We start from the raw sequence: 27492 nt of genomic DNA, 5'->3' as shown, positions 1-27492 counted from the left end.
TTGTGGATGGGAAACTGTCTTTTGTGTCTGATTAATGAGCTCTCACACAATATATTCCATATTCTGCCAACCTGTTGCCATTGTAGTGAATCTTCTGCTGACGACAAATTAGCATTTAAATGAGGCAAGTTATTTTCCTTTTAACACCCGCTCTAAATTACCAACGCAATAGCGTTGATTGAGATGAGAGGAGAGAGACTGGTGGCTTTTTTAGTGTTATTGACCCAGAAAAGGTTGAGTGAACACGCTCACGCTCTTCCAGCAACACCCCCCACCCTGCATCTAACTCACAAAGTTACCCTCGCTCACAGCTGAGAGCTGCTGCTCAGTAGCCTACAACCAAAACCTGCAATGTTTGGCACCGGACAGCTTGACTGATGCAAGCTGTCTTGCCTAAAGGACCACTCCAATGATTTTCAGCCTTATCTCTACAGTATACGTACCACAGAGAGATTCTTTAATGGACCTCTGCACTTGGCAGCACTCGCTGCATTTTGTAGGAAGGCTCCGTTCACCTCCCCAAATACTGCACAGGATGATGCAGTGGTGGGCTAATAAGCTGCCAGAAAGCATAATTTTCTTCAAAGTTTTCCTTCATAACGTGGAACGGCGTATTACTAAAAATGTAGCCCATATTTGAGAACCTTCCCAGGAAAGGCTGTATTTTATTTGGTGTATTTATGACAAAAATATATTACTTTTAAAGACAGACGAAGCCTGAAACGCTACATCTTCCAGTGTTGACCGTTGTCTATAAAATAAAGACAACACACCCACCTACACTATGTTGGTTGTCAGTTTAACGAAGCACAACAAACACTACGTTTGTTGTAGCTTTTTAGTGTTGCTGCACCCCCGATCCAGTTGGATTTATCATTCGTCATACTAGAGATGGGAAGAAGTCATACCCCTACATCCACAGGGTCGGTGCTCCCCTGCTGCTGTAACTAACTATTGCTCCACCACCTAAGCTTTAATCTAAGTGCAGCAGCTGTCAGGTATAGGGTCTTTGTAGTATAACACCAACTTATAACCTCCCAGCTGCTATGTGGAGCATAAAAACGGCAATGCTCATATTACCTTGTTTTGTAATAATAATATCCTATGAATTTCTTAGTGTTTTCTGCAATTGCCTCCTCTCTGCTGAGCTCAAACCTGGCCACCAGATATCTCCATTAAGTCCTTCCAAAAATACATATAACTCTATCTGCTTGGTTTGTTTCAGAGCAACTACAGAGAAATATGTGAACAAGGCCACAAGACCTATTTGCCCTCTTTGGCTGAGCCGTACGTTGGCTGTAAAATAAGGCAAGCAAAATATTTCCATAATTTAGCTGTTCTTTGAAGAATGTATTAATTAAGCCAGTTAACTTTGGACATGGGCTTTATGTTAACCTGGAAGAACAATGTGCAGTTTTTATAATTTCATCTATTTTCTAATTTGAACTTTGTTCTATACAAATGACAACAACATTTAGTACATGCTGATGGGTATCAGCTAAAAGCTTGCCCCCTTTTTTTTTAAGTTAGAGCAGCAGCCTCTCAAAAGGTCTGTGCACCTCCCTTCCTGGAACTATACTTTTGTGAAAATGTAATTTATTCAAATTAAGGGTTAAGGGAGCGGGTCAGCGGGGCTCACCCAACTGGAGAGCAAAGGCTGTTGGGTTAATACTCCAAGACAATTGCAATTGAGAATGTGTGAACAGGGACACAGCGTTTCTATCTGGGAGGTCATTTGGAAATAGAGTGCTGAGTAGCCTTCTCTCTGCCCCGGACTGGAAGGCTGTCTTTTTTTCTCACTCTCAATTTCTCTCCTCTGCGCCCCTGACTGCGAAACTCCATAAAGAGTGATGGATGTTGATGGAGACGCACGGAGTGGTGATTATGGATCATCGCAGAGTATCGAGGAAGGACGGAGACAGACAGACGGAGGGAAACTGAGAGAGGGAGAGCCGATTGCAGCCGCAGAATGGGTCATGAACGAATTGAGTCCATCAGTTTCTTGTAGATGGAGCTGTTGCGCCACTGAGTGGTGAAATGTTTAACTCTACTGCCACCAAGGTTATGTTAAATAGTTCAAGCTAAAACAAGTTAGGATTTTTTACATGAAAAACATTGCTGCACACTATTAAGTTGTTTGATTGTTTCTTTTTTTTTTTACATTTCTCCTTCAGCAGGTTCAGCTGGAGATGAGGAATCATTGAGTTGTTCCTGTACTGCTCAAGGACACTTCAGCAGAGCTGCGTGCTATCACTGTAGCTTTGTCTTGGAGAAGGAATGCATTGTCTCTAATTATTATGGAGATATTATGGAGATATATCGATATTACGAAGGCAAAGTCAAACATTTTGTTATTTCACCATGCTCTTTTTGCCATTGGCACAATGTGAGTAACACAAAAATGAGACAACATAACACAAATGTTGAAATACAATTAGAAAAGACAATAAAGCAGGGGTAAAAAAAAGGACTTTAAGAAAAGTAAAAAAATATTATTAATTGTTCTTACGGTATTATGGTGGTTAATAATGCGTACAGGCATCATTAGATGATGCCTGTTGATATGCAGCTAATTCAAACAACTTTCTCCACTATTTATCTGTCTAATCTATAACAAATGTGTTTTAATGTGTTAACTGATCACATGTTTTGTATCAAAAATCTTAATCTCAAACTACAGCTGTCAAACAAATGTAAAGTAAAAAGTACAATATTTTCTTTTGAATTATGGTGGAGTAGAAGTATAAAGTAGCCGAAAATGGAAAGACACACTGTATTAAAGAACATAGATAAGCATAAAAGCAAAAAAAGGACAGAGAAAGATGACTTGTTACGAATAAAAGTAAGAAATAGAAATGATTTAAAAGACCCTGAATCTGCCAGCGCAGCATTCCCCAACTGGGTGTTTCAGAATTGAGAGGCCCTGAGAGCGAAAGGTCCGGTCACCTTCAGTCTCAAACGGAGGCTGAGGGACGGTAAGAAGAAGCTGCCTGAGGAGATTCGCCTGCTCGCTGGCTCACAGTGGACCACAAATTCAGCAATTTAGTTAATGTATGTGACTCAGGTTTCCTGAGGGAAGGAACAAGTACATCACTGGTATGGGATAGGCTGAAGCTTTTTAATCACATCTGACAAGTGAACGGGCGTGGAATACATGAGGGGAAAGTTCTGCCCTTCTCGTGGTCATATATCTAAAGTGATGCCATTTTTTCTTTGCATTTCTCTTTTCTCGATGTGCGGTTCCACCCAAAGGCTCAGAGTATTTCATTACTTTGGGAGGTTTGACTGTAATGCAGATCCCTCTTATTCATGCACTTTTTTGTTTTTGTTTTTAATCATTACAATAATGGATTAAGTCCTCAAAATAAAAATCTTGTGAAACGCAAAAAATGAGACAATATATGCTCAAAATGGACATCTAATCACATTAATACATGGGGGATGGTAGAAGAAGTATTCAGCTTCTTTTTCTTTTTCCAGTAAATGTCCCAGTAAGACAATGAAAATACTTGATTCAGTAAAAATCCTTGGTTATGATAACGATGATAATGGCAGAACTATTAACGTCAAAAATTAACGTCCCAATGGGACTTCCCTATGTCTCTTCTAAACAGACATTTAGAAGAGACATACGGTTGAAAAATCACAAGTAGATAGATTCAATGTCATAAACTTAAATTATGAGAAAGATACGTACTTGAGTAAATGTACTGTCCACTGCTAATAATTATGTTGATAAAGCCAATTTTAGGATGACCGTTGATATATTCATGGATTTGTTGTTTATTGGTTTCAAGCCATGAAAAACAGCAAACAGATATGAAGGTGACATCAACTTCATCAAAGACCAAACAAGACAGATGTATAAAGGAGGACAGCGAAAACCTCAGAACAACAAGAAATGCATGAACAAGTTAGTTAATTTAGAAAGATAATGTTTTTGTGACATTTTTCTGTGACATCCTTGCCTCTAGTTTTTCCAGCATGTTATAAGACATCCATTTCAGTCCATTTCCTCTGTGTTGACGACGCCCTGAAGGGTTGGAGGCCATCTGACAGTCAGGAAGCGAGAGAGGAGGAGTCATCTGTGTACAGGGAGTAGAGGAGTGGATTGGGCACATCTCTCTCAGTGAAGCAGCAAAGACAGACGGGGTCGCGGTTGATATACAGGAAGCCTTATAATATCCACCAGCAGATTTATGAAATGATGTTCAGTTGGGAATTTTGCCCACAGAGCACTTTCAGGATGATGGTGCTGAATTCACAGCTAATGTATATGCGCTGTCACTGAGGTCACGGGAGTTCTTGGACAAATTATAGGACCATTTTGACACTTCAACACGTAGGCCAACTGCAGGGGGTAAAGGAGTGTGACTGCAATGCATGTGAGATAAGAAAACACTGAGAGATGGAAGGACTCCACGAAGATTGAGGTCTGTGCCACTGACCTGAACTCACAGAGGCAGTTAAGCTTGACCATCTTCAGCACAGGAGTGATTTCAGTAGGTTACGCTGTCTTTTAGGGACGAACAGTGTCTGGATAAATGTCACTGATTAAATGTCACTGTGACTACGAATATTTCAGAGAGAGCAAAAGCATTGCAAAAAAATGTGTTATATGACCGAAGGTTGTGTGAGAAATATATATTAGCTGCTAGGTCACTTTACCTTCAGGCAACTACAACCCTCCATGAGTCAGTATTGATAAGGTTTAAAACATGTGGATGATGCCATTTGAAAGGAATAGCACTTTATAACCTGTGCTTTTAATCAATTTAAATTAAAAGATTTCCCTAATTTTAAAGAGGAAAATCAGACATTTCTGCATGATAATACGCCCACAGTCCCATAATAAACAGGCCATGGATCAGAGACCGGTTAGGTCGGACAACAACAATGTGGGTAACCGTGCAGCACTCACAGCATCTCTTTGCCTCACCTTGGAGTAGGAGGCACAGTCACAGGAAGGTCTTATGCAACCAAAGCTGGATCAGCTTGGATTAAAGGTATAATCATTTCTGAAATACTGCAAGTGAGTCATTATACATGTCACGGTGGGGCATAAAGACAACTGGGGATGGACCCAAATGCAGATAGATAGTGAGCAGAAGAATGATAAACAGTGATTTTATTTTAATGTGCACAAGCGATACGAACATATCAGACGCGACAACAACCAGCAGACAAAAGACAGGACTATAAATACACAAGAAACTAATCAGTCGACAAGACTGATTACCACAAGGACATGAAATCACACAACCACAGGGCACAGGAGGCAGAGAATTTCAAAATAAATCACAATACATGCAGTCCTGAGATCCAGCATTCTGATGTACCCACAATATGCATGCATGGTTATTGGAGAGAAGCCTCCTGATAGATGCTATATAGATCATTCTATATGGAGAGTAACATGTCATTCTAGATCAACAATGTTTCCAGAATAGCCATTTAAAAACCATACGCAGCACTCTAGCCAGACTTAAGAATGTTAACACTTTAAACACTCTTTTCTTCAATTTCGAACTAATATGACTATCAATTATTTTTATTTTCAGAACTTAAATTCAGTTGGCCAGTGGACATTAGTCTATTAGTCTTCTATTATTTATCCGACTAATAATTGTTTAAATGCAAAAAGTTCCAATGGTAATTTATTGGAAATAACCATCATTGTTGTCTATAACCTAATTGTGCTGGCCTATTCTAGGCTATTCATTATGCGTGTCCTTTTGCTGCCCATGATATTCTAGGAAAAATAGATTTGTTTTCATTTCACAGCAACCCTGTATTTAATCCGTTTCAATCAAAGATGACGAGGAGACTGATACTTTCACAAATAATGCCGAAAATGCCTACATCATGTTTACTTTGACGAAGAACTAAAATGAGACAAAATAAAAAATAAAGATTAGCCTTCTAATAAATCAGACGATCGTGAGGGGAAAAGGAGCAAATGTGTCTAGTGGTTTAATGCATTTATTATATAAACAATATAACAGATGGTGTGGAATGTATTTCTGCCAAGAAATTAATTATGGATAATTCGTCAACCTTTCAGCTGAAGTGGAAATATTTTTGTTTCTGGACTGAACTCACAGAGGTGATTTTGACCTCTTCTGCACAGATTCAAGTAACTTAGGTTGTCAAATGTCACCCTGACTTTGTATTTTGGGCAAATCGGAAAAATAGGCTTATTAGCCGTTTAATCGTTTTAATCGCTGCGAGATAATTAAAACTTCTCTCAACAGCCTTTGTCTCCAGTGGCCAGCCGTGATCGTATAGTGGTTAGTACTCTGCGTTGTGGCCGCAGCAACCCCGGTTCGAATCCGGGTCACGGCACTCTGTTTTCGAAGAACCTAACTCATGCCTGAACAGCATTGTGACTCCCATAATTAAGTAACACTTTCCCAAACAAACCTCTTACTGTATAAACTCAACCTTTCCTCTATTTGTTTCATCAAATAATATAATGTGTGTGATAATCTGGCCGAGTATCAGAGTTTAAAACTGAAAGCCCTGAAATGGACAGGTCATGATGAATAAATACATCTTTGTCGTTTATAATAGCTGTTTATAGCGACAAAATGAATCGCTGTACTATTCCAATTCAGTCTGTATCGTCATTCTTCAAGCTTCTCGATGACATGAAGTCTCGCGTCACCACCCACGAAATCCCGTACAAGAAACCAACCAGGAAGCGAATGGCGGAAATTTAGATCCACCTCACGCTTTCAGGCAGCAGTTTGTGTGGCAGACCCGTGTTTTTCTTAAATGGAGAGGCCAGCCGAGTAGACAGCACATGCCTTCAGCTACAAAACGGTGGACGGCTTTGAAGACTCAATGTCGTCGCGTCTAACGAGCGAGACCCGGCAGCAGCGCCGGTAACGCGGATGGACGGATAGCCAGAGAGAGAGAGAGTCCTGTCTCTGACAGCCTGCCACATTAAGTTCAACACCGGTAGGTTCAACGTCAACGGCTGAATGTTACCGTATGCATTATACGTCACAACATATGATAGGAAAACAAGTCGACAACCTTAATATCTGGCGCTCTGTAGAGAGGAGGTTAAGCCAGCAGATGTCAATAAACATGAGGAAAACACATCCTTTGATCGTGTAAAACCACAGAGAAGCAACCATATGGACCTGAAGAGCTTTAGAAAGCATTCAGCCGACTTACAAGTGATCAAATGGTGGTAAATTACAACCACAGTTGCTATTTACTGAAACCGTGCATAAGTAAATGAGTTGCAGAAGAGTCTGACAACTCCAGCAGTACCTGCTCAAAGTGTTCACAACTGGTCTGATAGACTGAAATGACAGCTGCTAAAACCTATTTAAATATATGTGTTGCATCAACCCACCATCTAGATGCGAAGCTGTCTGTGTTGTGTAATATAACGAAATGTGGATGAGCATGTTCTTCCACTAAAAGAGCTGTTTCATGCAGGAAAGCATGCTGCCAAACATTTGAGAAACCTTGTGTACATGATGTCAGTTTAGGGAAGGGCATTTTCTATTAAAACACAACCATGCTGTGAGACAAAGCCACATTCATAAAGGAAAGCTTACTTGACTTGCCTTCAAAGAGCCCTGACCTCAGTCTCATCATCACATTTTGGATGCATTTCATGAACACTGACTGCGAGGCAGGCCTTATCTTTAACAGCCACATATGGTGACTATGCAGGTGTTTGCATACTTTTTGCCATGTGGTGTAATTTCATTTCTCAGATGACAAGTCGGTAATTAGTCAGTGCTAAGAGGACAGCCAGCTCTCTGCCAGCTGATGAAGTCTCGGCAGCATTCGTTCACATCACACAGTCAGCATTGAGCCTCATACTCCACACTGACCCTCTATCTGTGACTCCTTATTTACAGACATATGGCCGTGCTGCGCAGCTAGCCGAGGGAGACGCTGCGACGAGACGACAAAACTAGCATCATGTTCCTGAAAACATCTTTCACCACCCTGATCGTGGGGTTGTTTGGGGTGTACGTGCTCCACACCTGCTGGGTGATGTTTGGGATAGTGTACACTAAACCCTGCGATAGCCCCAAAAGGGACAACTGTATCACACCCTTTCTGGCAGGGGACCCAAAACTACAGGTCAGTAATGTGGAGGGGTGGATGGTCGCACTGCACAATTTTGAATCCAGTATGTTTTCGCCTCAACTGTCTGGCTGGTTTTGGGTTTGGTTTAAATGGCCAGGTTACATACTGTATAATAATATCTGTGACACCTCTCTTGTGTATGCAGTTGAGTATCTACACTGCACTCCGGCCCGATGCAGAGGGAGGACATACTTTGATCCACAAAGAGGAAACATTTGATGTCAACAACAAGTTTGAGAGGTTGGTTTTACTCTTACATAGAATAGTAAATTAGTGACTCATCATTCCTGAAGAATCTCTGTCCTCAGATCTGATCAGTTCATTCATTTGCATACATTAGCCATACTGCCTTTCATCCTCTTCCTCTCTTTTTCCTCCAGGATAGTAAATGTCTCCATCCCAAAGAAGACCCGCAACAATGGAACTTTATATGCACTGATATTTGTCCATCAAGCCGGCATCACTCCGTGGCAGGATCCACAACAGGTCCACTTGGTGGCTCAGCTCACCACAAACATGGTCCCTAAGCCGGCTGAAATCTCTTTGATATCCGGAGAGGATCAACCACAGGTACTAAATTGTTCATGTTTTCTGAATGAAGGTCGTGTAAGGGCATGGGGAAGAGCTTAAGGTAGCGACTTCAATGTTTTATATAACTCTCATGGTAAAAGATACTGTGAGAAATACTACTAAATGCTTTTGCTTTGTGATGTATGATGTTTAAATAGATTATATTCACTCATTTGTAGTTATTATTTTTGTAGTACTGTTATTAATACTTATATTTGTTAGAACATAAGTATCAAATGTTCTAACAAATATGTAGTATCTGTATCTTATCCACAAAGACACAGAAGAGTTTAGTTGCTAATGGTTGTCCATGCGACACAGGGGGAGAAAGAAAAAGTCCAGCAGAAGAAACGTGACGCTAACCCTGCGACAGGAGCTGGTACTTCTTCCACCGCCGATCACCCAGTTTCCCACTGGCGCACCCGTCTGACCCTCAACATTGTCGGGGACCACTTCTTGTTCGACAAAGAAAACCTGCCGAGTGATGTCCACAGATACCTCCGAGTGTAAGACAGTGAACACAGAAACAGACACATGCAACACTATGAAAATATCTGGTTATGACGTTGAAGCGATTGTAGATGTTAAACACAATACATAGTATGTAATAGTATATAATTTAATATTTTGAATGGATTTCACAGACTTTAATTTGGACCCAGAGCCATCAGAGGATGTTTTGTTTTTCAGATTCCAAAATGGTAAGAAGATGGTTTATCTACCTCTGCTGTTTGTTGATGAGCTCAGCAACCGTGTCAAGGACCTTGTGGTGAGCTTTTACATTAAAACAAATAATATGTATTAGACCGATATTGACTGAAATGTGCATAAAAAGATCTGCGTTTGCATTTCCCTTTTTTTTAAATAAGCTCCATAAGAAAATAAATAATAGAAAAATATTAGGGCTTTTCAAAATGTGCCATTGACCAAGTGTCACAGTACAAAAGCTGTATGGAAATGGACATTTTTTATAAAATTAAGGTTTTTGCTTTCGTCAAAAAAGTGTTGATCTGCTAAACACATTTGCAGAATATATTCCAATATCGTGAACATTTAACTTGGATATTCCCATAACGTGTGAATGCTTGTTTTCATCTCCAGGCAACATGAAACATGGTGAAGACTAGCTGACATGAAAGAATAATATAAACTTGTTCAATTAAAGACCTCTCTCCATTTTCCTATCATACATGAGGTTAGTTAGATGGCCAAGGCGACTTGTTTCCGCCTCACTACCTCTACTTGTTTTTGGTGGTTTGCGGCCATGCGTAGCCTGTAGCGCCAACTTCTGATCAAACTACGCAGCAGCTGAGTTTATTCACGCCTAATCCACTTTTCTTCTTTTGGGACAATTCAAAAGTTAAAATGTGCTTGCCAACATGGCTACTGTAGTCTACTACTACTGTGTACTTTAGCCCAATGAATCAAGAATGATACAATTTACCAGATTCTTGTTGATTTTGTTGTCACCGACCACAGAATATAAAGCCAAAGCTTAATGTCTCACCTGAATAGGAGATCAACAGTACCTCCAAGGAGCTCCCTCTGACCATCTCCTACGACTCTATCTCTCTGGGGAGGCTACGATTCTGGATCCACATGCAAGATGCTGTTTTCTCTCTGCAGCAGTTCGGTTAGTTAATCATCTCTCTGTCTCTCACACACACAGTCCGGAAGCCTCGCTAACACCATGTATATATTTGTCTCCCTGTATGTGTTGCAGGTTTCACAGAAAAGGATGCTGATGAGATTAAAGGAATCTTTGTGGATACCAACCTGTACTTCCTGGCTCTGACCTTCCTTGTAGCTGCCTTCCATGTGAGTCTTCACCACAGAGCTCTGCACCACATTACACTAGAACAGAACTCAATAGAGTGAAGCTCAAAGACACTCATAATTTACAATTACTTGTTCAAAGGTTCTAGATACCTCGATAGTAAAAAAACAAAAAGAACACTGAACATGAACGGTCAACAATAAAGTGTAACGTGACTCATGTATGTTTATGTCTTTTGCTTTTTCAGCTCCTATTTGACTTCCTGGCATTCAAGAACGACATCAGCTTCTGGAAGGAGAAGAAAAGCATGGTGGGAATGTCCAGCAAAGCAGGTAGGTGACGTTGTCCTCGTGAAAAACACAATATTGGATGGGAAACGAATGCAAAAAAAGAAAGCCAAGTCAGGAAATGTCTTTAGACTCGACTCTAAACTGTAAACGTGTTGTGGCTGATTGAATAGAGCACTGCAGTACAGTGAGTGTAACACTAGTGCATCTATACGAAACCAGGCAGTGTGTTGTAGTCTAGACAGTGCCGTGGCCAGATGTTGGGCTCTGCTTCCTTCTACTCAGATACACAGTAAGGGATGCTCCTCGTGCCTGTTGTGAGGTATTGGAAGGAATTGGCCATCTGCAAAAGGCTGTGAAGCAATATTTAGCTCACAGCTGTATGGGCAAGAAACCTGTACTTCTAATTATTGGGCCAGACCTTTCTCCTGCACTGGAACTGTGCTGTACAGGTTCTATGAGACAACTTAATTTATGGATTTCTAAAGTAGTAAATACACGAACATCAGAGCGGATAGAATATGATGGAGCATAACTCTTCAAATACACCAACATTTTGAAACGCTACTGAAAACATTTACTGAACTAAGTGCAGTCCGCATGAAGTCCGGACCAAATAATTCAACAGCGATGTCGGTAACTCAGGCAGAGCAGTTGCAGTTTAACATTTAGTGTTTTGTTTTCCAGTGCTGTGGCGATGTTTCAGCACCATCGTGGTTTTCCTCTATTTGTTTGACGAGCAGACCAGCCTGCTTGTCCTCATACCGGCTGGCGTCGGTTCTATCATTGAAGTACGTACACGCGGACTGGAAACGCACACCTGCATGCACTAGACATAAAACGTGTACATGAATTCAACAACTTCAGTGATGATGTGTGGAGTTCATGGTAATGCATCTTGTTGATTAATGCATAATATTCTGTGTTTTGTTTTTGTTGCAGGTGTGGAAAGTGAAGAAGGCCCTTAAGATTCAGGTTTCCTGGAAAGGAGGCAAACCAACATTCCTGGTGTGTGGGTGTGTGGGTGTGTGGGTGTGTGGGTGTGTGGGTGTGTGGGTGTGTGTGTGGGTGTGTGTGTGGGTGTGGTTGATCTTTTTCGCTGTTGTCTCATTAAATTGCAAAAGCAACACTTAACAGTCCTCATAAAACAAACAAACAAATGTATGTAAAGATTGATTTGCCTTGTTATGAATTTAAATGGAAAATGCTACAATGTTTAAATAAGTGTGCTAGGGAATAATTTGTGTGTTTTTCTTTTATGTGAAACAGTTTGGGAAATTAGATGAATCGGAGAGGAGAACAGAGGAGTACGATACTCTGGTACGACAGACTATAATAAACGAAACCACATCGGGCCCCTTTGTTACTGGACAATAGAGATCGTCTGTAACTGGATCCACACTTACGTTGTGTTCTTTTCTGTAGGCCATGAAGTATCTCTCATACCTCCTTTACCCGATGTGTATTGGAGGGGCTGTGTATGCTCTAATAGTTCTACGATATAAGAGGTATGTGTTTGTACGTAGCATGCACCATTTTCCTAACATGATTACTAAAGTGACACAGATCAGTCTCACCAGTCATTATCTCCTTTTGTTTCTCGGTCTCTGTTTTAGTTGGTACTCGTGGCTGATCAACAGTTTGGTTAATGGTAAGCTTCTTTTAAACACTATGGAAACAGTAAAACACATTTGAACTAATGTACTATTAACAATATTATAATGTAAGAGTTGATTACGTCATTGTAACGTTGATTTCCATTATTTGATGAAACATGTTCTTGATGATTCCAGGTGTATATGCTTTTGGCTTCCTCTTCATGCTTCCTCAATTGTTTGTCAACTACAAGGTCAGTTTATCATGATTAATGTGTGTGATGCAGCGGTGTTACTTTTCATAAAAATGTTTAATGTGGCAATGGACTAAATACACGTATCATAAAGACATCTTCAAAATGTGTGCCGTGCCTCATAAGTTGAAAGAAAAGAATAATAAATGCTACATGTAATGTTTAAGTGTACAGATCCCCTTCTGGAGTTTTCTGGTAAACAAACAAAAGATATGTTTATGAGATAAACAAAACCTGGCCCTACTGATAGAAAGCCAGCTTCACAGCGCCCCAACAGGTCTAACGCTCCACAGGGAACCTTTAACTGCTCCAGATCTTACTGGAAAATGTGCTCGCTGAAACGTGAAATTGTTCAGATATTGCCTGGAAGTTAGCGCCACAGCGTTGCATTAAATTTAATTTACTGTTTTATCTTTCAAACATCCCACTGATTTAATATGTTTTGATTTAACAGCTAAAATCTGTGGCCCACCTGCCCTGGAAAGCCTTCATGTACAAGGTAAGAACAGGACTCTAGTTAGTTATTCCGTTTAGTCTGATTTAACATGTTTTCATGAGAAAAGTCTGGATTTAGACATTTGCTCTTCTATTAACATAAACTGATCAATCACCACATTTTCTGCTAAAAATCGTGGTCTTTCTGTAAGAGATTATTTGACAGATACTGAATTTTGTTTGACATAACAATCAAGTTATTTTCAAATGTTAAATTGATTATTTGATTGAAGTCCCTGTCACTAGTCTTGTTAGTGATTTGCGATTTAGTTTTTTTACTTTATTTATTGTTTGATCTTTTCCAGGCATTCAATACCTTCATCGACGATGTGTTCGCCTTCATCATCACCATGCCAACGTCACACAGACTGGCCTGTTTCAGGGACGATGTGGTGTTTCTCATTTACCTCTACCAGAGATGGTACGGAAACATACATACATACACCAAACAGATTACTACGTCACCAACAAAACACACCCAACAGTTTTCTAACCTCAAATTATCTCCCCTCAGGCTCTACCCAGTGGATAAAACAAGAGTAAATGAATATGGAGTTTCTTACGACGAAGAACCCAAAGGAAAGACTCATAAGGACTAGTGAGGACAGATGGGTCATTGGCTTCCATGATCTGGTACCTGCATGTTTCATCTTCAGTCCACTGATTGGTACGGGTCATTTGGTATCAGCTCAGCTGGTTTAACGGTCCAGAGGTCAGTTAGTTGTAAATGGACCTGTTAGATCAACATCCTTGTGGTTTTTTTTTTTACTCCCTCCCAAAGTGTTAAGAGGTCAACATCAGCTTATCTGCCTTCTGCAGTCAGGAGAGGAATTATTTAGTTTTGCAGCGTGTGACGGGAAGATCAATGAGATAAACCTCTAAACCATTTCAAAATGAAGCGACAACCTGGAAAGAGGTGCTTCTGATTGGTGTGAATGGCCGACACACTGTTCACGACAATGGGCCACTCGGCTTTGGTTTGAAAGAGTACACTGATGACTTTAGTGAAGTCAGCACTTCCTTTTCAAACATCATGTGATTCCACAAAGCCAGTCGCATCCCTTGTGTATTGGAACAGCTCCACACTAATATCAGTGGAGGTAATCACTGGTGAAAAGTATGATTTATTACATTATTATTTAAAGATGAAAACATCTCTTGAGGATAACTAGAAATGTTGCATTTTCAGAATTTGAATTGCAATGTCAAAAATGTATGATCATTTTAAACATTTTTTTGTTTCAAAATTCTAGTTAACTTACAGTTTGCGTTTTGAGAAGAACCTGGTTCAGACTACTTTGAAGAACTCATATCTAAATACATTAATTTTCCATATTTTTATGATAAAAGCGCAAAAGTCTGATGCATCGGAGCTTTCAGAACAATATGTTTTCCAAGTAAGTGGAGGTACTGTTGGCTCAGTTAATTATTCGTGATACAGATCATGAGGGATTTTCTAGAAATTGTTTAAAATTGTGCTAAACATGTTTAAATATTGCTCAGTGAAAAGACTGTTAACAATTTGCCTCTTAGAAAGTGTGAATGTGTAGTCATTTAAATTGTGTGTATCCCAAATTATAATGTAGACTAAAGTGGACATGTTTTAAATTCCAGAGTGACAGACCCTGTTTACTCTTCCTGTTGAAGTGAGAATATTGGGTTGCCGGGATGACGAAACAAGAGGGGTATCTACTGACCGGTTTTATATCGTAGAACAAGACGTTAAAATATCCTAAGCTTGTGTTTAGTGAAGACTTTATTTCAAACATCTCAACAAAAAGCCATTGACTTAACTGGAAGTGCAAACATGCTGACTCATTTCTGGGTTTTAGGACTCATTCCTGGGTTTTAGGACTCATTCCTGGGTTTTAGGACTCATTCCTGCACCACTCTATACACACATGATTAAAAGGACTAAGCAAGGAGTCAAAGTCCAATTTGCCGAAACATAAGCTTAAGCCTGACCGTTTCTGACTTCCATTACACTGTAACAAGGGAGGTGCTCCTCAAAGCCATACTGTCCTTTCCATCAACTCTAGTTTTGTAGTTTTACCTGCTTGAGTATTTTTTACATATCGGGGCCAAGAAGATTTGTTGGTGCCAAATGTGAGAATGATTCTTTACACTGTTGGTGAGCTTTGTATGTTCACCTTGAATGATCCATCTGATGTTTTAAATAGACACTGACATTGTGAGGGACACGGTAAATGGTAAGACTTGAGGAAAGTATTACTGCATTTGGATTTACAGTCACAGCTTGATTTTTCTGTCATAGTTCTAATGTTGTTGTTTTTGTTCAATCCTTTTTGTAATAGAAAGATATATGGATACATTAGGTCTGTCCACAAAGATCAAGCAAAGGTTCTCTGCTCCTCTGTAAACGAGACCAGGCAAGATTTGCCAGGAAATTGCCTTGAAATTGTTTTACTTACTGTAACGATTGTGTTTTTGATTGTGATTAAATAAAATTGTTGAACATGTTGTTTGTGTTGGATTTAAAACCTCTGGACATGTTTCTTCATAGTTTTGGCTTTTAAGTGATAATAGCATACCCCCCAATGCCCATCGGTTTTGAATTTGCATAAATGACCCACGCTCATTCTTGAAACACAACGGTGCATTTGGGCTCGAAATATTGTTGGCCCTCTGTAGTCTATTTAGTGGTTGGATTGAATAGATTTACACTGATTTGTTTGTCCATATTTTGTCCATATGATATTCATTGATCCAATTCCAATACTGCTAACCCTGTACTAACCTTCTATTTATATTGTGATATTTTAAGAACCACCGATTTGTAATTGAAAAGTAGCTATTCATGTTAAAAGGAAGTGGCGCAAAGTGACACTGTTAATACGGACTCATCTGGTCTACGTCTGTCGTCACTGTGTGCGTGCTTGCGTCACATCCACGCAGCCCTGACGCAGCCTATATATTCATAGCGCCCGCCCTATTTCTTCCCTTTTCCGCTACAGGAAACTAACGTGCCTAAGGTGCTCGGTTCTTCACCAGAAGCTAAGGCCCGCAATCCGGCGACTAGCACCGTCAAATTTAGGCATCCACCGCCACGAATATAAAATCCAACATCTAAAATGGCCTCCGTATCCGAACTTGCCTGCATTTACTCTGCTTTGATCCTCCACGACGATGAAGTCACCGTCACCGTAAGTGCTTCGGCTTAGGCGCCAATACGTATTAACTGCTCCCTCCGGAGTATTGTCCTCGTGGTGAAAGCCCCGAATGATAAAGCTGACATGGTAACGACTCTATTGTAAAAGTGTATATTAATATGTCTGCTTAAACTCGGATATTATGTTTAGGTGCCTTAACGGTCGCATCTACCGGCTAAAATGGCGCCATGCTACTCGCTGACGTTGGGCCACGTTTCTGTATCGGGACAGTTCTCGACACTGTTTTGTTGTACCTAACGTACAACATCTGGCTCTAGTTGCACCTCGTCACAGTTCTAGCTGAGTCTGTCACTTACGACAGGTGCGAGCTAACGTAGTAGTCTCCACAACAGCTCAACTTTTAGCTCCAGGGCGGTGACTTGTTACCTGAAAAGACAGATACGGCAGTTAAGTTTACTGTTGACGGTTCATCCCTTTTAGTTTGTCTACTGGTCTTAAATGGTCGTCTCACGTTATCCTGGCAGGTGCTGCACAACATCCACATGATGTGAACCCCGCGTTTTTACTTAAGACGCTGTGTTAATACATAGCATGCTAAGCCTTAATACATAGCATGTATTAACATGCTATCTCAATACATAACATGTATGTCCTACTTATAAGTCTTAGTTATAAGGAAATACAGAAGCTGCAACCAGGATCTTTTTTTTGTGATTATTTTATTTTCAGATAAGCCATGTTTCTGTTCCATTCAACTACCAATAAGTGGAATAGTTCAACTACAGGGACATTTATGTGATGCACTAACAGAAGACTAACTTGTGATTTCTATATTGTATACTAACTGATGTTCATAAAGTCAATAGTAGCTATTTAAGGATGAAGTGGATTTTTATTTAACTGCTGTTTTGTCTGTCTGTAGGAGGACAAGCTGAATGCTCTGATCAAGGCTGCTGGAGTCACCGTGGAGCCCTTCTGGCCAAGTCTGTTTGCCAAGGTGAGAGAAACGACACACATTGTTTGAGTGCACAGGGTTCAAATCAATAGGATGGAGTAGTGTCTGTTGCTTTTCCTAAAATCTCAAGTGCCTTTCTAAGTGTCCACAGCAGTTAATCAACTATGAAATGGACATTTGGCTGTGTTGCATCATCAGACTTGAATTGCAGAATAGTTGGCGCTACATAAGAACAAGAGTGTTGTGCCTTTTTAGTTCTGTTGGTCTGATTATTACTCGCCACTAACCAAGAAATGTTTTCATCTCGTAGGCTCTGTCCAGCGTTGACATCGGCAGCCTGATCTGCAACGTTGGAGCTGGAGGAGCTTCAGCTGGAGCCCCGGCTGCTGGAGGAGCACCTGCCGCTGCTAGTGAAGCCCCAGGTAACTAGTACTGAACAATGGAAAAGTCATTTTAGTTGGGTGTAACACTAAAATGCTCCGGTATTTTATTGTCTAATACAGCAACGCTAAAATAAGATATACTTAATGATTTTGTGAACTATGATTATATTCCCATGCTGTACTTGTGAGCCTTGAAAACAAGCGCGTGACCTGCTTTTGAACCATTGACCTGGGAACAGTTGGGTAACTAAAGTGGTGTAGCATGGCCTTTCTTAATTTGGTTACGGCCAACATTAAACGTTCATTTTAAAAGCCTTCCCTTAGCAGAATCTAGCTAAACTAACGGTTTATTATCTTTTAAGGTCATTGTGAAGAGCCAATGTTTTTGAATTGCCAATCTCCCAGAGCTTTCAATACTACGGGTAGTTTGTATGCATCGACATCTAGGACTTTGTTAACCATACCTATCTTGTTTGCCCTACAGCCAAGGAGGAGGAGAAGAAAGAAGAGAAGAAGGACGAGTCTGAGGAGTCTGATGATGACATGGGCTTCGGTCTTTTTGATTAAAAGATGTTTTTAAGAAAACACAATAAAAGTTAAAAAGACTTACTTTGTTCTCTGACATTTACAGACAAACATCACCTTTCACCACAGACATTTTACCATTGTACAGCTGCACTAGATTATAGAACTGTTGCTAGTTATCTGACTCAGTCCCTGAACTTCAGCTCAGTGTAATCTTTGACGGGTTGGATGTGTAGGGGTTCTTACACCATTTAGAAAAGGGGGGGATTAAATTTACGCATGGAAACCAGTCGAGCGTTAAAAAAAATATCTTGACGGTATAGTATGTTGAAAAATGTCATTAAAAGTGTCATGTCATTTAAAAAGGGCATAATGTAGCATAGTGGTTGAGGCAGATGAGTTATTTGACCTTGAGGAGTGACGGTCGATGGGCCACTGGGCATAGGACCTTGTATTTATAAGACTGTAAAAACACAAACTGCAACCTCACATTATCGATTAGAGGCTTTATTTTACAGGGAATATAAATCTTTTGATATGTAATTTTCTACACGCTGTCCCAGTTCTGCTGATTCCAAGTGCAGTTTGGTTTACGGCATCGTCGACTCTGTGCTGACCTGTCAGACAATCAAAGATGGGAGATGAATGATCATTAATATTTTTTTTCATTATTGATTACCAGAACATTGTCACAGGTTTCCACATTTGCTTGATCAAAAAGCAAAATTATTTAAGAAAAGCATTTTCAAATCTTATTTATTTTATTTAGTTAATTGATAACTAAGCCATTAATTGTTTTAGCGAATACGAGGTGTATAATTATTTAAAAAAAACACTACATTAATAGATTCTGCACCTTACTTTATAGTACCTTACTACTTCATATTTTTTGCTATACTATATCTCGTACAGTTCCTCAATCCTCACTCATTGACTATCTGGAAAACAGTGTGGCGTACACATGAGAACTATAACAGATCCATGAAAACACACACATACTTTTGAGTTCAGAGACTGTTGCAGCAACATCCGCAGCTCTGCGTTCTGCTGCTCCAGACTCTGAATCTCAGGAACGAGCTCAGAGATCTCTGTCAGGACCACCCTGGAAACAAAAACACACACACAAAACATTTGAGTACAGATGGTGTTTGCTAGCGTGTGTGCGAGCGTGTGTGTGTTACTGACAGGTACTGCTTCAGTAGGTTCTCTGCAGCGTCCCAGAGTTTCACTTTGTCGTCAGAGATTATGTTGCCCATGCGGTCCCAGTAGGCTTCATCCTCTGAAGCATCCCGGGCTTTGACATGAAAGCTATGGCTGGCTGAGCTCCCCCTTGGAACGCACCTGGGAAACACAGGCGTCACATATTCACACAGAAAGGTTGTATCATAATGTCATGTTCAGATCTCACAGACGGTCCAAATAACAACCATAGTGCAGCCTCTGTTGGCATGGAGATACAGTAATGATGGAGAGCAATCCATTAATCCACATGAGTAAATAGTTTAAATTAGTGCGAATGTGGATTTACCTGGACTTCATGTGCTGCTTTATGAAACATTTTAGAGCAGGCAGAATATGGTTTGGATTGACGAGTTCAGAAGTCAAATGAGTCACAGACTTAGTCTCCACATCCTCTTCCTTAACGCTGGATTCACCTGACTCAACACAAACATCCTGCAGGCAGACAAAATGCACAAATAGTACTAAATACTATCCTCTTGTATGTCAAAGACTCAACGCCATATTCTCCACAGCAAACCTCATCTCTGCCCCTCCTGACCTCAGTCTGCTCTCTCGGTGGATGTTTGTACTTTAATAGGAATTCAGCCAACTTGGGCACATCCTCCTCTTCAAGGCCAAAAGACTGGAAGAGAAAGCAACATGGCTGGTTGTTCAGTATTTGATCCAGACCGCCCTACAGTACACTGATGATTACACAACATGAACTCACACAAAGGATGGAGCCCAGCTTCACCACAGTCTCTTCTTCCTTCTCTAGGGAAGCCAGCAGGTTGAGGAGTGTATCCTCCATCATGAAGCTCTGAGATAGAGGAGGGGAATCTTTTGGTTGAACACGCTTGTCACATAATGTCATAGATGATTGAATAGAGTTATTCGAGCAACCAAAAACCTGTTTCAAAATCCATATGGGCCCCTGTTGTTAACCCTATTAGTTCAACATTTTAGGAAATACATATTTGCTCTTTTGTTAGACCAGATGATTGATACCACTCTCTTCTATTAGCTTAGCTTAGTATAAAGACTGGTCCAAAGGTAAAAACAAAACAAAAAAACAACCATCCGAACATGTAAAGCTTTCAAATGAACACTTTACACATTGTTTGTATTAGCCATTCACAAATCATAGTTAAAAAACAGCATGTTGTGTTATGGGGTTATGTGCCAGGAGACGTAAACCATTTAAAGGACGGACAAGAGAGTAATATTTATATTTTTTATCTTATATTTATTTAACTTAAGTGTATTTCCTAAAATGTAGATTTATATTTAAATATTGTATGCATACAGACATGTATTTGTGATTTAAAAAAATGAAAATGTCCTCTTCTTGTCCGCGTCTGTACAAACATCTGCTTCATAAACTCTTCCAGTAATAACCATCACCGATGAGCTTGTTTCTCACCGCCTCATCACACAGCAGCTCCATCACTTGTTTCACTGTCTCCCTCGACAGCTTCCCTTCCTCCCCCTCTGCACCACTCTCACTCTGCACCGGTTCCCCTCCCTTGAACATTGCCATATCCATGCTCTCAGTGTCAGTCTCTGGCCCGGGTCCAGCTGAGAGGTCCATCCTCCTCTGACTACCCGGTAGAGCCGGCCCGGTGTGGAACGGCTGGGAGGCAGCTGGGCGGGCCGGTTTCTGAGGCTGGATGGGACCAGAGAGCTCCATGAACCCCATGGGGGGGCGCTCCCAGGATAAACCAAGGTGCTGCTTGCAGATCTGGGAGTCGATGACCAAAGCCCTCTCCACGAGTTGCTTCACCTCCACTTCAATCATAAGCCACATCTCCTCAAACTGTCTGGCATCAGCGGACGCAGAGAGTCTGCATGAAGTGGATGGAGGTGTAACGAAAAGAGAAGAAGAAGTAAATTCAGTCCTACAGAATGTCAGAGCTACTTAAAACTGACAGGATGATTATGACTTACTTGATCTTCTTCTGCATGTCTTCATATTGCTGGATGCTGCGTTTGTATTCCTCAGACAGATGCTGGCTCTTTTTTTTAAACTGTTTATCCTGACTGGAAGACTTAGTACAAAGGTTTTTCATTTCCTTCTCCAGACTAAATACAAAGCCAGCAGAAAAAGCAGAGTGAGTTAGATACACCACTGTGTGTGTGTGTGCGTGTGTGTGTGTGTGTGTGTGTGTGTGTGTGTGTGTGTGTGTGTGTGTGTGTGTCTCTGTACTACCTGCTGACCCTTTTCTTCATATGTTTCAGATTGATTTTGTGTTCTTTGAACTCAACATCTGGCTTTATTAGTTTTAGATTTGTGATCATATTTTTGGCCTTCATCTGTTGACGGTGTCTCTCCAGAAACTGCACAGGCAAGAATGGAAAGTGAGGCCACTCAACTCTGAATAGTAAAACATTTGAATGTTATCACAATCACGACTTCTATACAGTATAGTATTGCTTTCTGAGGCTGATTCCAAATTAATTTACACCAAAGGAAAATGCTGCGTACATCTGGAGCATTTTTCTTTTCGTGTATAAAATGGAGCTCATATCACAAACGTTTCATTCAAAGGAAAAGGTGTCCGTCTTGATATTTATGCAAACCTGAAACTCCACATTGTTTTCATTCAAGGAGCTGTTGGTAATCTCCAACATCACATTGTGAATTATTGCTTCATACTCCTCCACTTTTTTCTTCCTGTGCGCCAGCCTCCCCAGCTAGAAATAGATCAGACATCATTAGATACAGACTTGATATATCTGTTAGATATAAGATATGAATGAAGATGAAAGAAGACGTGTGTGTTGCTTATTTCAGTGTTTCTGACCTCTTCTTCCCAAAGTTCCTTCATGCATTGTTCCCATGTAGTCTTGTCTTTTGTCAGTAAGACGTCACTTTCCTGCTGATAAAGTCTCTACAAACGAGGGCAACCATTAATGGGAATGACAACAATGGCATCAACGAGACTGGAAACATTTTGAATTTATATCTGATGATGATGTTAGATGGAAAGTCATAGGATCACCAGAGTTATTACAGTTAATCATGAGGGAGACACTAGTGTTCTGCAGCAAATTTCATGGAGATCCATCCAATACTTGTTGAGACATTTAGACATTTTACTCAAAATCACAAATGTGAACCTCATCAAGGTACTAAAGGAATCCTTCATAGGATAGCATAGGATCCTTCATAGAGCCGTGCTGCTGGTCAGGAAGACAAAACAGTCGTGCAAATTGAAATCAAGACAATAAATGAATTCCCTGTTGACCCATTTATCCGATTACTCTTTGTAGATTAAAATGCTAAATATTTAAAGCTGCTTCTTGATGAGATCTGTGTCCTACCAACATCTGGGTCATCTCCTCCCTGTAGGCCTTTGTCAGGGTTTTGATCTGGTTCTCCATCCTCTCCATCATCAGGTCCAGTTCCTCTTCCTGCTTCCTCAAGTCCTTAACAAAATGATCATCTCCAACTTTCAGCTCCTGTCCAGACAACACACAGGAAATTCACTTGTGAATAGATAAGGCCTTCTTGGCTACAGCAATGGAGACAGATCATTAGCTAGATCGTAGATAGATAGGTAGGTGTACCTGTTGCAGGTCATTTATTAGTTTCTTCTTGTCTTCTATGAGAGCATCACATAACTGCTGCTGGTGGTTCAGGGCCTCCTGGAGATCTTGAGGGATCACCTTCTGCTTAGCTGCCGACCAGCCTCTGGTGATCTCCTGAAATATTTCCTGACTGGATTTGTCATCATTCTCCAGCCGCTCCAACCTGGACCAAGATGGAGGAACATGATGAAACAATAGGAGGGGAGAATTACAAAAGGGTGAGAGGAAGGTGCGGAGGATGTAGAAAGTAATATTTTTTTATCTCTGTATATATGTGGTAGGGATGTTGGTTTAGGACACGGGTATGGTAGTAAAAGAGATGATAGTCGATATAAAGAAATTACCTAATTCTCCGAGCTTCCTCCAGATCTGTCCTTCGCATGGACTCTTTGGCGTCAGCTGCAGTTTGGATGTTGGTTACTGACGTCATCAAATCTCTCTGCAGGTCGATCATCTTCTGAGGAGTGATCATCATATAGCAACATACACAAAAGGACCGTTTCTTTCTGAGTACATGTCAGGAAATTGCTCTCAAGTAAAATAGCAAGTCACTAAAATAGCAATAGCATAACCAGCAGCTATTTCTAAAGGATACATAACTTAATATTACTGAAAATGGTTACCATACTTTTTATTAATATATTGATTAAGGAAATTACTTTCGACAGGCCGTGGCCACAAAAAGGCTTTGGAAACTCAACAAACCGTTTCACTTTCCTTCTCCTCTTTCTCCTTCTCCTCCTCCTCCTCCTCTTCCTCTTCCTCTTCTTCTTCTTCCTCCTCCTCCTCCTCCTCCTCCTCCTCTTGAGGCTGGCTCTGGCAGGGCTCCTCCTTGAAGTCCTCATGGGCCTCCATCACGGCGTCTTCTACCATATCCTGTGTGGAGACCCTGAAGGGGAAGTTACAGTTTTAAAAAAAAGAATGCATGATTTTATAAAAAATTAAAACTGCAGTCCCGGAAACTTATGAACCCACATTTAATAATTAGTATTATTATAACTATTATCATAACAAATAATCCATGCAGCATGCCAACTCTACCAGGATGAATACTAATATTGCAGTACTTCCGGTACCGTTAAGCTGTCTGTTAACTAACGCTAACCAACTAGCTAGCTAACTAACTTACGTGTTTTTAGCGTCTTGGTTCTCACACACAGAAGGTTCAGCCTCTTCTTCCGGATCCTTATCAACTTCTTCCATTTTAATTAAGAGTATGCTCTATAAAGGTTATTGGCAGAAACTGTTATATGTTAAATAATGTATCGACTATGAAGATAAGAAACAATAAACAATGACGTAACAGGTGTCTGTGTCGCCGCGGTCTGTTTGGTACACGTTTCTATGGCGACAGAGCCACCGGAGTGACGAGTGCTGCCTTCACTGTCCCTCGGACGCTTTAGACTTCCATATCATGTTATAAAAACAAAGATAAAAAGATTGTATGCATTTTCTTTTTCTGTGGCCCCAAGAATCTCATGAGACAAAGCTTGGTCGTCCACGAGCAGCTGCTGATCCACCAATACAGACCAAGGACTATGCATCACAATGATTACATTTTTAATATGTGGACTATCACAAACATACAGCAAGATATAGAGCATATAGACGTTGAACATGTGAGGAAGTTGACTCGGTGAAAGGAGCATAATAATAAACATAGAGATAGACATAGAGATATAAAAAACAATACAAATAAAAAACATAGTCATGTAATAGATACATATGGTCAATAACAGATGCAATCTGTTGCAAATGAATGAGTGAATGAATGCAAATGCAGCCAGTTATGAGTATTTAGACCCTTCACACCGCAATATAAATACTCCAAGTATGCATTCAAAGTAGAGAAGTATGTGAAAATGTACTTCAAAGTATAAAAAGTAGAAGTACTAATTGTGCAGATTGGCTCCTTTCAAGATTGTATCATAATAGATTAAGTACAAAATTCAAAATATGAAAAAACATTGAAAATAAAGTTTTGGATGGTTGGGGTTCATTTGAACTGAATATCGATTAAATTATATGATATGTAAGAGACTGTCATCTTTTTTATGCAAATGTTAAACTGAAATGTTGTCAAATATGCAATGGTAGAAAAGCACAATATGTTCATCACAAATATAGCAAAGAAGAAGTACACAATCATTTAGAATATAAATAATATTGTACCTAATCAAGTCCTTGAGTAAATGTACTTACTTACCACCACAACAACATCCGCCCGGCGATCCTTCGGCTTACCCCGACGTGCTGAAAGCGAGGGCCCTATCACAGCTGCGAGCAGCTTTAATTTAGAGGGAGATATATATGTGTATATATATATATATATATATATATATATATATATATATATATATATATATATATATATATATATATATATATATATATTTATATATATATATATGTATATATATTTGTGTGTATATATATATATATATATATATATATATACACACAAATATATATACATATATATATATATATATATATATATATATATATACACACAAATATATATATATATATATATATATATATATATATATACACACACACATATATATATATATATATCTATATATATATATATTTAGACACACATATTTATATATATACACACATACATATATATAAACACATATATATTATATATAGACATATATATCAGGGGTGTCAAAGCTTTTTTCACCGAGGGCCACAAACAGAAAAATATATGAAAGTCTGGGCTACTCAGGTGAGGTATATGGCCAAATGAGGTCAATTATGCATATATATATATATATATCCTCTTTTTCGCAGAAAGGTTGACCTCTGGAAAATGGAATATATGTATATATATTTTATACATGTAAATATGTATATAAATATATATAAAAGATAAAAAATATGTATTCAAAGTGATCAAAAGCTTGAAGTTTCATGGAATGGCGTGGAAGTGGTGTGACGACTATTTCATATGGTTCGTGATCATGCAGCAAGCTGTTGTAACTCAACTGTGCTTTGTCAAAAAACTGTGGCCTTTCACAACTCATAGGTTGTCAAAAAAAAACGCATGTTTTTAGGGGGCGCTATCTGACTTCCTGTACAGTTTAGAGCATGGTCCCAAGAGAGTTATTTTTAAGTTTACATGTGTTACATATGGCTACCAAGTTTCATGCATGCAGGTCAACCGTAGCGCTAGGGCTGCTTAATTGAATATTTGTAGGGGGCGCTATCGAGCCGAATTGCGATTTTGAAGCATTAAAATCATATCAGGCAACTACATCTTTGCCTGTCAATGTGTGTGCCAAGTTTAGTTACGTTTCGAGCATGCTTAGTCCCTCAAAAGTACCTTCGTTGTTGACCGCGAAGGATGGGTCGCCACGGCAACATCGTTACACAAAACATCAAATGCTTTGGGGGCTGGCATCATGAAAGTCTTATGTTTGTCTAGAAGTAATTTGATGTCGATCTGATCGGCCTAGTAAGAGAAGAATGCCAAAGTATAGAAATATTTACTTCCTGTTGCCATTAGGTGGCGCTATGACTCTAATAAAAAATTAGACTGCACATGTCTTCAGGCCTAGAGGCTGATCAAACATGTGAAACCTGGAAAGGATCCTATCATGTGGAGTCGAGTTACATCGGTTTATTCGGTCATGGCTAAGGATCGAACTTCCGCGATGGACCGACGCTACGCCGTTCAACGGATCCTTACAATCTTCAAGGTGATGCATTATCAATGTCTTTAGTCTTTAGTTCCGACGCATTTTGAGAGGGATCTGAATAATCTGTGAGGAGCACGGTGTACAAGTAGAAAACATGTAACTTCCTGTTGCCTTTAGGTGGCGCTATGACTAGGATTAAAAATGATCATGTGGATGTCTTCAGGGTCAGGAGGTCATGGCATATGAGAAATATGGAGTAGATTCCATCATGTACGGCCGAGTTAAAACAACTTCCATTTTCATGGAAAATGGTGTCTCTTTGGCGCTGCTCTGTGCTCACATAGTTCGATATTTGGAAAATCCTGAAAAAGCTTTTCCCTGCAAAGGTCTCAAAATCATATTGCCCGAATGTGAAATCAATCGTGTTTAATCTCTAGGAGGAGTTCGTCAGAATACAACGCCTGAAAACAAGAAAAATGCCAAAATTGACCGGTTCACTGCAGCGCCCTCTAGTGTCGGAATATTATGAAACAATTTGAGTACGTTAAGGGACACGATGTTGACATATGCTACAAAGTTTGTGAAGATAGGCCAAGTAATTTGGAAGTTATATTGACATATTGAGCGCATTTTAATTTCACGGATTACTTTTTTGTAGAGCAGTCCCACCCGGACATGTGTGCAAAATTTTAAGTCAATCGGTCAAAGTTTGCAAAAAGGGTGAGCTTTCACAACTAAAGGGGGCGCTATAGAGACATTTTCTCAGACTTTTGGCCGACACCTAAATTATATTAAAATTTTAATTAAAAGTCGGATGGGTGTGCAAATTTTGAAGAATGTAGGTTTATCCCAAGCACCTCTTTTCCCTGCGCATTGGTGAAGAATAATAAATAAACATTTGAATAACAATAGGTCCTCGACTCTGACTACGTCA

General features: G+C 39.9%; 3 protein-coding genes across 3 annotated transcripts; 2 read left to right on the top strand and 1 right to left on the bottom strand.

Moving 5' to 3' along the window:
- Window positions 1-7950: 7950 nt before the first annotated feature.
- clptm1l (CLPTM1 like) lies at window positions 7951-13740 on the top strand (the record flags this gene model as incomplete). Its single annotated transcript, XM_079232278.1, has 17 exons — window positions 7951-8115; window positions 8267-8361; window positions 8502-8691; window positions 9013-9197; window positions 9382-9460; window positions 10207-10324; window positions 10415-10509; window positions 10716-10800; window positions 11443-11546; window positions 11698-11763; window positions 12025-12075; window positions 12181-12263; window positions 12372-12406; window positions 12549-12604; window positions 13059-13103; window positions 13405-13520; window positions 13614-13740. The coding sequence occupies 17 exons, from the start codon at window positions 7951-7953 to the stop codon at window positions 13696-13698; spliced, it is 1653 nt and encodes a 550-aa protein (XP_079088404.1). The 3' UTR covers window positions 13699-13740.
- Window positions 13741-16071: 2331 nt separating this feature from the next.
- On the top strand, window positions 16072-18174 carry rplp1 (ribosomal protein lateral stalk subunit P1). Its single transcript, XM_079232156.1, has 4 exons — window positions 16072-16263; window positions 17153-17227; window positions 17496-17607; window positions 18053-18174. Exons 1-4 carry the CDS (start codon window positions 16192-16194, stop codon window positions 18133-18135), a joined length of 342 nt encoding a protein of 113 aa, XP_079088282.1. The 5' UTR covers window positions 16072-16191; the 3' UTR covers window positions 18136-18174.
- Window positions 18175-18683: 509 nt separating this feature from the next.
- drc1 (dynein regulatory complex subunit 1 homolog (Chlamydomonas)) lies at window positions 18684-24108 on the bottom strand (the record flags this gene model as incomplete). Its single annotated transcript, XM_079231535.1, has 16 exons — window positions 18684-18710; window positions 19093-19195; window positions 19279-19434; window positions 19622-19767; window positions 19853-19957; window positions 20045-20134; window positions 20738-21158; window positions 21262-21396; window positions 21524-21651; window positions 21895-22008; window positions 22119-22205; window positions 22639-22776; window positions 22885-23068; window positions 23250-23362; window positions 23611-23794; window positions 24035-24108. 16 exons carry the CDS (start codon window positions 24106-24108, stop codon window positions 18684-18686), a joined length of 2205 nt encoding a protein of 734 aa, XP_079087661.1.
- Between the last annotated feature and the right edge of the window lie 3384 nt (window positions 24109-27492).

The sequence above is a fragment of the Taurulus bubalis genome, assembly GCF_910589615.1.
Source record: "Taurulus bubalis genome assembly, chromosome: 16".
NCBI lineage: Eukaryota > Metazoa > Chordata > Actinopteri > Perciformes > Cottidae > Taurulus > Taurulus bubalis.
This window is presented reverse-complemented; position numbering and strand designations above follow the sequence as displayed.

Coding starts and splice junctions, on each gene's coding strand:
- rplp1 (XM_079232156.1), top strand. CDS start 16,192: ATGGCCTCCGTATCCGAACTTGCCTGCATTTACTCTGCTTTGATCCTC. Junction 16,264..17,152: donor ACGATGAAGTCACCGTCACC/GTAAGTGCTTCG, acceptor GTCTGTCTGTAG/GAGGACAAGCTGAATGCTCT. Junction 17,228..17,495: donor GGCCAAGTCTGTTTGCCAAG/GTGAGAGAAACG, acceptor TTCATCTCGTAG/GCTCTGTCCAGCGTTGACAT.